General features: G+C 37.0%; 1 protein-coding gene across 2 annotated transcripts in view; it reads right to left on the reverse strand.

The window, feature by feature from the left end:
* DGKH (diacylglycerol kinase eta) overlaps window positions 1-14,460 on the reverse strand; it is a 159,693-nt gene that overhangs the window by 21,573 nt on the left and 123,660 nt on the right. For both annotated transcript variants that reach the window (XM_059467014.1, XM_059467015.1), the window contains 10 exons: window positions 12,773-12,907; window positions 10,877-10,994; window positions 10,333-10,443; window positions 10,087-10,183; window positions 7,495-7,602; window positions 4,530-4,643; window positions 4,107-4,241; window positions 2,860-3,026; window positions 2,281-2,386; window positions 1,368-1,460 (listed from right to left, as the gene is read on the reverse strand). In XM_059467014.1, the coding sequence (XP_059322997.1) occupies window positions 1,368-1,460; window positions 2,281-2,386; window positions 2,860-3,026; window positions 4,107-4,241; window positions 4,530-4,643; window positions 7,495-7,602; window positions 10,087-10,183; window positions 10,333-10,443; window positions 10,877-10,994; window positions 12,773-12,907 (1,184 nt within the window). The remainder of the gene's footprint in view (window positions 1-1,367; window positions 1,461-2,280; window positions 2,387-2,859; window positions 3,027-4,106; window positions 4,242-4,529; window positions 4,644-7,494; window positions 7,603-10,086; window positions 10,184-10,332; window positions 10,444-10,876; window positions 10,995-12,772; window positions 12,908-14,460) is intronic.

Here is a 14,460-nt window from a genome sequence, read left to right on the forward strand (position 1 = left end):
CCATAATGAGAAGCAGAAGTACAACATGTAAAAATTCAGAAACAGCAAAATGAATCAAATTAAGCTTTGGAGCCTGAACAAGGGCCCAGTCCAACAACACAATGATATCATAACCTGTTGCAGAAAAGGTAATGTTTCAATGGGAAGGTTTCCATAATAACATTATTTCCAAACTGTCTTGATAAATTTCACCAGTCCTAGTATGGCATAACCAACTTAAATGTTTTCTTCTAATTACTTTTGTAAAAATATTAATTTTTTTAAAATCTGTATTTAATTCCCAGCTAAATCTAAAATATATGAGATTAGCAATAGCAATTTGAAAAAAAAAATCAGCAGGTATTTTTTCCCTTTTCTTGGACAAAAACGTCTAATGAAATAATTTTTCTTTCAAAAACGCTGTAAAATAAAACATGTGAACCTAATCTTTGACTATTTCTATAACTTAAGAAATTATTAGCCTTTAGATTATGTTTACTTTTGGTTACTCTAAAACAGATTTATCACTTGTTTGTATGGTATGTGGACCTGCAGTAAGTATTACATCCTAACTCAGCTAAATGAAAATATTCCTATTAATATCCATTTTTAATTACAACACTTATATAAAAGAGCTAGTAATGAATCTGCTTTTGAATCCAAAGAAAATGTAATTGCTCCTACTGAGTGTCTTCTTCATGAAAAAATGGAGCAGTATAGAAAACACGACATCTTTCTTCTCTTCATAATGTCAGTAGAGAAGTTTTCTAATTATACATCCAGATACAATTGTTGAGAAATCTTAATCATTTTAGCCACAAACACTTGCCAAAGAAGATGCCAAGTACCATTAAGGGTTTTACTGAGTACTTACCAGTTAAAGATTATAAAATAACTCCTGACAAGTATTAGAACAAGAGTGATACTTCCTTGCCCAGATTAGGTCTGTAGAAGTTGACTGTCTAAGTCTAAATCTCTCATCCCAGGCTCCCCATAAACTCTGAAGATGGTCACATAATAGTTCTCCAGAGTTTCTCTTAAATGCTCAATCTCCAGAAGATAAATCATCTCTTTCTAACATAGGCCTCCAAGACAGCGGAGTGTGAATCAGCCTCCCAAGGATACCTATTTCTCTCCCCTGACTTTTAACAAAAAGAGCCCAAACAATGACTCAGCTATCTGAGGTGAGGGAAGATGGGTGCCCGTCTAAGAGAAGATTTCAAAACTCATGCTGATCCAACCACAAATGCAGAGTAATCTTCTCCTATTGACCTTGCAGAGCTTCTTGCAGTGTGTCCTCACTTTGGCACCAATTTACCAAAAATCAGCAAAGAATAAATCACAGATTATCTGAATGAAGAATAAAATCATGCGCTTTGTGACCTTACCAAAGGAACTCTTCCTACTAGCAGAGATTCTGTTTCATTGTGTAAGGCTTTCACATTGACAGCTATCTCCATGGCAGTGTTTCTGGTAAGGCTCTGGGGAATAAGAAGCATAAACATTCTTTGAAGTGATGCAAGTCAGACTGAGAATAAGTACTCTCCCCTTACAGCACAGATCTTAAGTGCCTTCTCCTAGAAGAAATACATCAATACAAGTTCTAAATTGACAACCTGTTCAGCACTGAGAATAGAAACCAAAAATGTAGTATCTATTTGCTGTATTTTCCTCAACTTCATTTAGTATGACATTAATGCAATCCTGAAGATCATCAGGTGATCAGCCACCATATCAATCCACGTATGACAAAGGCCAGTAGAAAAGTTGAGAATTTCATTTAACAATGACTATTGACTTCAATTTTTCTCCTTACCCTCAGCAGAAGCAAGCTCCTAACCACACTTCAGGAAGCAAGGTCAACTAACAAATTTACCCTGTGTCCATTTAGGTTAGATATGGACAGCCTCTACCTAATTAATCAGTCCTGGGTCCAATCCCAGAAAACACCCAGATTATCTAGTGTGAAGAGAGAAACCAGTAAACTCATTCCCCTCAGCCCCTTTGCCTTCTCTGTATAGCACTTGGATAGCAATTAAGCATGAACATTTCTGTGAAAGCATGCACAGAAAATGACCTTTATGTAGTAAAGATCTGGTTCAGCCTCTGTCATGCCTCCACCCTCTCTGAGGATATGCCTGCACAGTACCAGGTGGGGGGGACAGTGGGGAATGCACAAACTGCATCTTCTGCTTTCTCATCCAACTTGTTTTCAAATGGGGACAGGGGACAGTCCCCATGCCACAAGCTTGTGCACCCAGATGTTACAGCCTATTTATATAAATCTCTGTTCTTCTTTACCTCAGGAAACCTTGGGTTGGCTTTATTTAATGCATGTGAACATGCATTAACAGCATGAGCAAGCTCCTGCTCCAAGAGGCCATGTACTTTTGCTGCTTCACAGATCCTAAAAAGACATTTAAAAAGGAGAATAATGTTTCTTAATTCCTTTAAAGAATAATTCTTGAGTACACAACTTCATCAGATGAGAAAATGCATAAGAACGTGTTTCAAAAACCACTTAGAAAATTATAGTCCTTTATAACAAAAATTGAAAGGCAAGTCTTTCTTCAAGCAATATAGTACCTTGTAGTACAGTTTTCCATTTCAGTTGCTACTTCAGAAAGTTGGTTTACAAGGAAAAAAACAACACAAAAACAAATAAATAAAATTTAAAAAAATACATAGGAAAAGGACACAAAAAAAAGTTGAGCCTCAAAAATAAAATAAAATTTTTAAATTAGAAAAAAACAACTGATATAGTGGCAACAAAACTTTAAACCAGGGAAAATGTACATGTCTAAGTCTCTGGATGAATTTGCATTAATAATTCAGTCTTAGTGTCTAGGTTGCCAATCCAACTTAGTAATTTTACTTTACCTGGTAATAAGTTCTTCTGCAGCTTGTGAGCACAACTGGATCTGTGCAACTTCTTCTTCTGTAGCCAACTCAACAGCTTGCTGAGGGTACAAGGGAGATCGAATGACAGGTTTGCAGGAATCATACTTCTGTTTGTCCTCCCAAGACTTCAGGGTGTTTTCAAAGGCCTAATCAAAATGAATTATACATTCAATTGACAGCACTTGGGAGTATTCTTTCTCATGAAAAACTTTAATTTTACATAAATTTAAATTGTATATTATTTTAGTTAAAATTAATTTAACAAATAAACAGGTGCTTAATTTAATTTTATGTAAATAATACTATCTGATTAAATAATAGTTTTACAGCTAAAGTTTTTAAAACTTAGTATAGAGAGTAAGTCACTTCTGAAAGCTTGTTCTCTGTCTCCTCCCCATAATCTTAAAAATGTGTCTTCCAAATCAATAAGAACACAAAGACAGTGATAATTGTTGGACTCAATGATCTTAGAGGTATTTTCCAACCTAAATAATTCTAGAATTTTGCAATTCTCTAACATAAGCACACTTTGTGTGGATAGCAAGATTGAAATTCAAAACTGATACAGAATTCAAACATTAAAAATGGTGGAGAAATAACAAAATTTACTAAAATAGAGTTCAAATTCCACCTTAACTTTGCCCTAGATTCAGGATCCAGCTAGTGGATGGAGAACTGAGGGGCAGTTGTACCTTTCACACAATAACCCCAGACAAGCATGAACTCTCCAGTGGCTTTGTGACTACGTTGTATACTTGTGTCTCTTCTGTTTGAGACTGGTTCATGGGGGAGAGAGAGGATTAGTAGGACAGAGAGAGAAATCTGCAGAAAGCTATTCTGGAAAATGGACAGCATAGAACTTTGGTATTTATGCAACTGTGCTAGAATTTCCAGTGTGTGACTGGTATAACACACCTAGAGAAAAAGAAAGAAGCAGTAGAAGGGGAGGGAGGAATAGATAAAATGTTGACCATTCTTACTATATATTAATAAGAATATAGGATTAGCACTAATGAAACAAATAAAAGCTAACAAAATTTTGCCACTTATACAAAATAATAATTTTCTATCCAGCTCATTATAGAAATTATATCATTGTAAGTAACCGTATGAATTATATAAATAGTTATAAAACACTTTTATAAGCACTGTTTTGTTCACATTATAACTGAAACAAATTATTACAGAAACCAATGTTTGCAATGGTAGCTCTTTCTGCAACATACTCTGTCTCGTGTTAGCATCTGAGCTCTGTTTTTATGTATAATCTTAATAACTCCTGGGGGCTGGATCCATGCCTCTCCATCGACTTGCACTGGAACCCCTTCATCACCAAGTATGGTGATCTTTACTGACCGACACTGGAAAAGAACAAACACATTATTTTACAGGGCAATAAATACTGCTGAGACTGACAGGCCACCTGTAATCTGTTGATTACGAGGAGCTGTGGCTTCTCTCCAGAACCGCCTCAGGAATTAAGCTCTCCTATACTTCATTCATCATTGAAGACAATGTGTTACCCGCTAAAAGCAAAACAATGTCAGTGCTTTATTAATGTATAGGGTGGTGGTCATCAAGAATCCCGCTATTGCCAGAACCCCAAACTGCTGCCAACCATCCTGCATGCTTGCAAGAAAGCAACAAACCTGAGCTATCCTGTGGTGCTGCAGTTTGATGACTCTGGACACTGCCATCTGCATGCTGCCAAATACAGCAACAACTTCTAAGATTTTATCATCAAATGATGGAGCTCCAAATATCTGTGAGGAAAAGAAAGTATTCCATTTTTGATTGCAAATCCAGTGGTTAGATTCCTATGAAACACAGATTCATTTACAGATTTGTTTTCAACATTTAAATGCTCTAAGTTCTTTACTGTAGAATAACTACACTGTTTCTCCAAAGTCATAGGAATAAGATACCACAGACAACAGGCAAATATCATTTAAAAAAGCAATGCTGATACCATTTGAAATATCTGGATGACAAGGCATATCCTTATATAGAAAAGATGGCATGTTTCAGAATGCAGATTAAAAATGTTTTTCGAGGCAAGAAGAAAGACCAATTAAAATCTCTGCTTGGGTAATGTACTTAATATCTAAGAGGTTCTTGAAGGTAGGAGAAGGTAAGAGAAATAAATGCTTTCCTTTTCTTCTCAGAAGTGCTGATCTGTTTATATTCTGAATTCTCTGGAAACCAACATCCGAGTCCATGCTCTGCTCGGCTTAACAGAGCTTTGATACTAAAGACAATCTTGTTTGTGCTGTCTATAATTATCCACTGCAAACAAGAAAACCACTTCTGTATGGAACAGATGTCCTTCTGTGCAGCCGAGGTGCAGAATTTCCACAGGCTCACACAAAGCACAGGAACTCTCGCCACCTGGTGTGCTGCCGGGGAATTCAGCCTCAGCGCAGAGCTCAGGCTGCACTTTGGCTGGGTCTGGTGGGTGATACCATGCTAAGGTCACTTGGAGCTTGGGCATTTCATCCTGATATGCAATAAGGAGCAATGAGGGAAAAAAATCAGCAGGAGACATCACTCCAGTAAGAGTTTAGTGGGTAGGGAGATCACCTCTCTGAGCAATACTTGGACTCCCTCAGTTGGCACCTCAGGCAGAGTACACTGCATCAGTAACACCTGAGACGAGACTGGAGAAAAGCAGTTTCTCCATCTGATTTCTTTTTTCCAGTTTCCATGGAATTTCTTCCATTTTTCAAAGGAATGTATTAACATCTTGAAAAGAACCAAGATCATGATTCTGCAGTTCCATGAGAAAAAGTGCAGAGAGTTCTTGATCCAGTAACTGATGTTTACAGGGCTAGCTCTGGCATGTGTTAAGAAAAAACAGCCATAAAATTTCATTTATTTTGTGTTGCCATTTCAGCAAAAGGACAGGAAACACTCAACCAAGTCTTCTGCTGTGTCTCTCCACCAGCAATATCTGTACCGATAACCAATCTCTTTTTTCTCCTTTTTTTTGTTTTAAAGGCAAACCAATCTCTGTGTATCAACATTCAAATTGATTCCTTTCCTGTTGCAGGTCAAGTTTCCAGCCTGTCTTCTGGACACCAAAATTACATGCTGTGCTCAGGCCAGTCAGGGTGCAGATGCCCTGCTTTGCTCACTGCTAATGTTTCAGCAATCATCAGAGCTGTCAAGGTAACATCTTTCATTTGTCCAGACAAGCAGAACCAGCAGCACTTCAGACCACCATCACCTCTTGATGTAGAGTCATTCAAGACTGCACTAAAGCAGTGAATTATGCTCCTAACTTTGGCCAGAACAAACATGTCACTCTGCTGGCACATCTGCTCACTAGAAGACTAATAATATCAGTAAAACTGCTCCAGGACACACACATTTACTGTTTACCAGTATGAAAGCTGAGGCAAATCTTCTCTCTCACTGAAGCAGTCCAGGGAGAAAAAACCCTCCTGAACAGGGACTGAGCAGATGTTAGAGCAGCTTTCAAGTTCTGACTATGAACATGGACTATATATAAAAGCTTTAGATATCCATTGCCAAATATAAACAGAATTTACATCCTCTGACATATACCAAAAATAAGAAAAGGAACTAAAACATGTCTAAATTTCTTTTTTCACTTTTACATATGTATATATATATACACACATATATATACATATAAAATTCTATATGTATTATATAATATAAACATGCAATTACATACAATAGATATTATATTCAATAACATATGTAGATATGTTTGTATGTATGCATTAAAAAATGAAAGGATAAAAACTCACAAGAAGTGAGGCAAAAGAGTCCTGGATTGTCTACATTAAAATCACAAGCCAGCTTGCAACTACAATTTTAGGTGATTCAGACATCACACATTAAACCAGGACATGCAGATTAGGATAATCTACTAGTAATTACAGTTGGTGAGCTGTGAGTGAAGTTGGTAGGGGCAGTAACACTGTTCCAGGCTGTAAGGCATGTAGGGATCCATGTGATGAAATGTTTCTTAGGAGTTGAAAGAAAGAAGGGAAAAAAGGTACCTTAACGTATTTTAAACGTTCATTTAAAATAATATTCAAAAACCAGTTTACTACCCCAACTAAATTATCAGACACCAAATGCATCAGTCTTCATTTTCTGGATCACCATCTCTCAGAGCAAAGCTGTTTGAAAACAGGAGGAAAATTAAGGTATAAACTTTGACTGATTATCCTGTCTACCTTGCTTGTTGTTAGACTATATCAAACAGAAGAATCTATGCTTTGAGAAACCTTATTTACAGGCATCTGTAAAACAATATGGAGAAAAATCACTTGTGCCTCTGCTTATAAGATTAATTTCTAAAAATACTCAAAGAGCAATTTAAAAAACAAAATATTTATGCTTTATTATGAACATTTTGCTGGAATAGACATGACAGAAGAAAATGGACAGTAAAAAATCATGGAACATATTTTCAGTTTAAAAAACCAGCAAGACCATACAAGAACTGAAACATCCTCCTGAAATAAGAGTTGCTATCCAAACTATATGCTACTACTTTTAAAATCAAGTGAGAAGAGCAGTTCATTATATTTATTGCTGGCTTTGCCCAGAAGGTTAAGTCTCTTTAATGCTACTTACATCATCTTCTTTGGTTCCACCCCAGAAATTAGTCCCACCAGCATAGCTGGGAATGTTAAGCACAGCTATGCCCTGCAGGCTTGGAAGGGGGATGTACTGTCCATCACACTGTAAGGGATAAATGCTCCTTCAGTACATAAATAATATGATAAAAGTAATCAGTAAAGAGTAATTTTTAGCACATGAAGTTTCAACAGAGCTGGCAAGGGACAACAGAGTCTTTAAGAGGTCTGGTACAAGACTACTCCCTCCATGCATTGCAGCACCTCTAAAACAAACCTCTTCTTTCCAATCTTAGCAGAGGTGAAAAATATGTAGCTCTACATGCTGTAGTATTTACAGCAGTGGTGTTCCACGAGTCTTGAAATAAACATTTTCACATCCCTTATGAAATCTCTCATGCACTTTGACCATGGTCTGTCCATCAAGGATTAAAAATCTTTTTGCAGTAAGAAAATCAATCTCCCTGAGTGCACACAGTAAGATCGCCAAGGACATCACAAAAAGATTCATTTATACATTTAGGAACTAGTCTTCCATCCTATACAAGCATTCCCAAAATTGCAATTGCAACTTGTTATTTAGTCAAATCCATTTAAACCAGGGGCTGGGGGGTGGGTGTCAAGAATATCCAATAATATTTCTGGCATAGCCAGAAACATGTGGTTAGCTGTCAGTATTTACATGTATTGTTGACTTCCTGCAAAAATAATTTCACTCTTCTCCCAGAAGTGCAAAGATAAATCTAGGACTGACCCCACAGGTGTCACACTGGCTGTAGATGGGAGTTGTTGATTTTGCAGGTAAGAGGTCGCCCTTATTTCCAACCATCTAGTCCTTCCTTCTTACTGCTTTATCTCCCAAAACACATAAGCAACTCTATGTCCTGCTCAACAGGATCACGAGATGGCATCAACCCCACTTTTGGCCAAGAATAAGTTTACAGACACCAGTGAAACCACTGTTGATTTACAGCAGTACAACTGCCTGCAGGGGGAAGCCAAATGATCTCAAACCATTTCACTGGGAGTCAAAAGTGCAGTCCTGCAGCAGTGCCACAGGCATGGAATTGAAGCAAGTTATAAGTGACAAGCAAGGTGTCACTTTATGGACCATGAAATTGCCAGTCAAGCTGCCTTTAATGAAGATTGCTAGATGACTGCATGTTACCAGTCCACAAGAGGATCTTAAAATTATACAAATGAAAAAGAAAATCTAAAGAAATAAGGACAAAATCTGTAGCATCTTTACCAGGAGGAGAAAGCAATGCAAATTATTTCCAGAATGTGCTTAGTGCTCTCTTTCTGTGATTTAATCTTAGCAGCAAGACAGAATGTAACATTTTAATCAAGATGTGTCAGTATCCAAAATATGGTGAGATATTAATAGATGCTGCATAGCCATTTGCATTACAGTAGAAGTCTGCTTCTAGTGCCTGAATATGCAGGCATAATATATCCAATAATATGCAAGACAACAGTAAAAGTGCAATTTTTACTTGCTGACTTACTTACAGGAATATTAGGAAAAAAATATGGAAAGGTCAACAGTATTATTGAATCTTATTTGAATCCAATTCAAAAGATCCTTAAATTAGAATTCTATCTCCAGTATACATAACGTTCTCTCCTGGCATTATATTTGCTAACTACTGCATAATTCCTTGATAATTACTCAATCCTTAGCTAACTGCAATCTGCTGCTACCAGACAAAATCCTCCTAAATCTCAGAGTGAGAAAGAGCTCCAGTAAGCTAAAATTATTCTTTCAAGTTAAAAAGTTAACCTCATATAAATATCATAAACTTCCATATGAAATAGTTAGTATGAAATACAAAGAGAAATTATACATGTTATATATAGTTTCTGTCAAAGTCCACCTTAGATATTCTTTGGTGAAAACAGCAACCATCCTGTAGTCTTTTTCTGCATTTGGGAATCATTTATATCTCCTTTAAGTTCCCAGTACCACGTGGAAGACTTCGATTTTATGTTAGAACTTAAAAGCTAAATAAGAACAATGTTTAGACATGTAATTTGTTGTTGCTTTAATAATATCTTGCATTTTCGTGTGAATATTAGAGAAAGTCTCTACTGCTGTAGCTGGGTTTCTTGCAATGCATATTCAGAATCTCCTCCCTTTTGTCAGGAATTTTTTACTATTTACATGCTCTTCCTATATATGTAGCTTTCATATACTTTCAGTTGAACCTGAAGGATTAAGACTCCTTGTCTCTTTTCTTCTCTTAATTTTATGGTCATTTCTGTGGTTGCCATTAAAACGTGGTCTGTCTTTTTATACAGTGAACATTAAGAAATATATCCTACCTACACCATTTATTCTCTTTTTTCAACCCAGTAATTACAAGAAACTGGGTAGTTTTTGATCTTAAATAATACTGGGTATTTTTTGATCTTAAAATACCAACATTTTACTCAAAAACATGACTTGGAGGACCAACTTTTACATAGCACATCTTTACACAGTGCCTTTGAGGTCAGCTTCATGTAAGAACAATAACAGGTTTCAAAAATAAGCACTAATTCTTCACTACACATTGTGCCAGCAACTTTCTCCATAAATAAAATTTACCTCTAGTTGAACTTTTTGTTCTAAGTTCTTGTAAGTTCTCTGCAATAGCTCTTTTGTGCCAAGAACTCCATACCACATCATGTTTTTCGTCCGACTTCTGAAAGCAGGCAAAACAAGATTCACATATTGACATACACACATTATTGTGTCTTGCATTTGTAAAATTAAGAAATTAATATAAAGAGATAAGGAAAAGAAAAGAATGGAAACATCTTGGCTCTCTTATTGACAGAGTAATTATATTACCTGCATTTTTCAGGGTGCTCTTCTCGCTTGTTATTAAATTCTAGGGAAATTTTTGCATCTAACCCAATTCCAAAGTAGTTGTTCATGACACATTTTTCTGAATATCCCTCCCTGTTGGAGGAAAAGAGAAAATCAGGTGTACATTTGTACAGAACCTGGACATGCAAACATCTTTGACCAAAACTGTGATTGGTCACAGAACAGAATATGAACTAAGATACTTCAAGAGATCTTTCCTCTGAATCTTCCTAAGTAAACTGTTTTGGGCTGAAAAACCCAGCTCTGAAAGATTACTGTCCTCCTCCTCCACCTGAGCAAGGGATAAGTGAGCAAATGTCTCCCCTTATTTTCAGCTGCTGCAAAAAAATTTGCAATGCTCATAACTAACCCAGTACAATCCAGCTTGTTTTCAGACATTGTGGTCTACTGCCAAATGATGGCAAACAAGAACTTCATAATGCAAAAAATAAGAGACTACAAAAATTTGAGAAGGATACCCTTAGGGAAAGCAAAATAGTACATTTAGAAAAAAAATATTTCTTACAAGGAATCTGGATCCGGGTCAATAAACGGCGTAGCACCAAATGGATCGATGTTTGCTAGCAACATTTTGCTAATAATTGAACTTCCTGCAATGGAAGCAGCTAGACCAGCCCTTAAACCTGATTAAAAAAGAAAAAAAATAAAAAAACAACAGAACAAAACAGAAAGAAAATAATAAAAAAAAAATTGTATTTGATAAATAGACAAACATATAAACCACATACTGAGAAATAAAATTCATTAAATCTGTACAGGGAAAGATTGTGATTCTATCTCAATTTTTACCAAAACTGGTTATCTTTTCAGGTCTCTGGCTCTCTTAAGCAGAAAGGCAGCTATGCTGCATTGGGTGGCTCTCACAGTTACTACCATGGAGAAAGAAAAACACAAAGAAAATTTAGGGTTTCAGGCCAACACTCACTGCCTGGTGTACTAACCAGATGGGTGACCTAACATCCAAAAAGACTGCTAGAGCTTTTCATTCAGTTTACTCTTCATTTCCTAAATGTCCATGATTTTTCTTTTGTCCTATCCTTTGGAAGCATACATAAGGAATATTCTCACCATTTTTACAACTGGCAGAGCCATCATTTAACTTAATTTGTGAAAGCTCATGGGTTTAACATGCCTGCTTTGACTAATATCAATTTCATTCCACAAAATACTCTGTAATGCGTGTAAACAAAGCAAAATACTAACAGCTTTCATTTAAATTTGCCAAAAGAAAAAAATGTAAGCTTGGTTCCACTGTGTTTTAGCTATACTATTGATCAAGTTAATTAAAACAGAGTTTTACTAGTGCTCTCTAGTATTAATTCCATTTGGAGCAGAACAGATAGTTTTTCATTTATCAATTGAATTTAGGTAAGAATAGATTTTTTTTTCCAACTGTTTTACAGAGCAGCTTTGTGTGGTTTCAGTTATCCACTTCCAGAGATATCCACAGACAGTTCTTACTCAGAGGGTTGAACTTTACATAGCTTTGTCCCTCAGCCTCTTCATCCTAATCCATTGATTAGGATAAATGATAGAAGGATTGGGGAGCACCTGTGGATGAAAAATTGGATATGACCTGGCAATGTGAGCTTGTGGCCTAGGAAGCCAAACCTGTCCTGGGCTGCATCCAAAGCAGTGAGGGCAGCAGGGTGAGGGAGGGGATTCTGCCCCTCTGCTCTGCTCTGGTGAGACCCCACCTGCAGTGCTGCATCAGTTCTGGGCTCCCCAGTATAAGAAGGACATGGACCTGCTGGAACAAGTCCACAGAGGGCCCTAAAAATGATCAGAGGGCTAGAGCACCTCTCTAGACAGGCTGAGAAAGGTGGGGTTATTCAGCCTGGAGAGGAGAAGGCTCCAGGGAGAATTTATTGTGCCCTTTCAAAATACAGAGCAGATTTATAAGAAAGACTGAGAGATTTTTCACCAGGACCTGCAGTGACAGGAGAAAGGGCAAAGTTTTTAAATTCAAATAGGGTAGGTTTAGATGGGACAAAACAAGGAAAATGTTTGGGATGAGGGTAGTGAGACATGGGTAGAGGTTTCCCTGTAAAGAGAAGCTGTACAAGCCCCACCACTGAAGTGACCAAGGTCAGGCTGGATGCTTTTCTGAGAAACTTGATCTAGTTAAAGATGTCAATGCCCATGACAGAGGGCTGTACTAGATCATCTTTAGAGGCGTCTTCCAACCCAAACCACTCAGCATTTCTATGATCCTGAATTTTACTTTTCATCCTCCAGGATCAAATGAGGCACTTCTGCTACTTCTGGTGTTGTGCCAAAGGATCAGAAATATTCTACATTATTATGCATTTTCTCCTATACAGTACCACACAAAGATGTGTATGTTGGATGAAACTAATTCATGCATGAAGTAAAAGTCATTATTTGACAGCAAGCTTACCTGGACAGATAATCCTCGTGTTAAGTACTGGGAGGTTTTCCTTGCTTGCTGCCAAAGCTGGGGCAGAGAAAGAACCTGTCTGAGAATGGATACCTCGGCTTGTACGTCTATCAGGAGATCTTGGTGCAGTTTTAGCTGTGCAGAAAAAACAGAAGTAAGAACACTAATTAGACCTATTATGACATTATCAATACATAATTTTTACAGCCTTAAAAATATATCAGAAGCATTAATTTATTCTGTTACCACTCCATGACAAAAGTCCTTCCCCCTCACACCACAGTTTTTCTTCTAAATACAGTAAGAAAACTCAGAAATATAACAAGGGACAAACACAAATTAGAATGAGCAAGTGTTCATGGCACTCCACATGACGAGTTCCCAACTTATACTTGACGCTACCAGCAAAAGTATTATATGCATTAAATGGAAATATGTTCATAAAATATATTATATCCACCTTAAAATGCAACAGTATTTAACACTGCAGTAGGCTTCTGATAAACATACTACTGAAATAATTGAATTTAAACTTAAATTTAATCTATGTTTATTTATAAATATACACATATTATACAATATATTGTCATTTATAACAATTTTAATGTAGGTAGTTCCACGGCCTGTAGGTTAGAATATGTATGTTATCAACACCTACACTATTTTCTTCAAGCAGCTAAAATGGGCCCATGCCTGCATCAGATGCTGAAAAAATCAGAGAAAACATCTTTATTTACAGCCAAACTGAAAACTGCAAGGGAAGAGAAACAGCCATGTCCATCTTTGCCTTCTGAATTTAGAGAGATTGTGGAAGGCATCAGTTTTCCATCACCTTTTTTCCACAGAAAAACTCAGAAAACAAACAAACCAGCAATTTCCCAAATAATAAACTTATTTATTAAAATTCTTCGGAAGTTGGATCAGTGAAGCCTTGACAGATATCAATGTTTAGTAGCTGTTATTGACAAAGGCTCAGGAAAAGGAAAGGGAAGAAAATCAAGGGGAAAGAGAAGATATTCACAAAGAGTAACTGGAAGCTCAGTGAGGCCAGTTATCCTCTGGCTGCCTCTGGAGGCAATGAAGAAGGATTGGCTTTGCAGAGGGCTGACCTCGGGTGCTCTCATTTACTTTCCTGGCAGAACTGGTTTCATGCAGCCTCAGAGAATATGCCAGAATATGCCTGCTTCAGCCTGGGAAAATCAATCTTTGTGCAATTCAGCCCTGTCAGACATACCCAGAAACCAGTGCCCCAAGGAAAAATTTTGGGTATTACCAAATACTTTGTTATAGCATTCCCATGTGCATGTAGAAAACTCTCACACAACAGATGGTCACAGACAGACACTTCTTGGCTATCTCTGCTCCAAATTATCTCACATCTTAAAACTTCAGCTTAGGACAACACCAAACTTTACCATCTGAAGAAGCTCAGAACAAAAAAAGGAAATAATTTAAAGATAATGTGATTTTTCCTCTCAAAAGATGAAAATTAATCTGGCAAAAATAGAATTAGTAGGACTAACACCAAGACAACAGCAGGGAAACAGCACCAGGAATGCTGTGGGAAGCATACAATGCATCCTTTTCAATGTCAGGAGTGAGACAAATCAGGTCATGTCAATCATAACTTAGCATGAGAGTAATGGGTGTACTGTATGAAGACACTTATGGAAAGAAAATGTTGAGTG

This window comes from Ammospiza nelsoni, chromosome 2 (assembly GCF_027579445.1).
Source record: "Ammospiza nelsoni isolate bAmmNel1 chromosome 2, bAmmNel1.pri, whole genome shotgun sequence".
Taxonomy (NCBI): Eukaryota; Metazoa; Chordata; class Aves; order Passeriformes; family Passerellidae; genus Ammospiza; species Ammospiza nelsoni.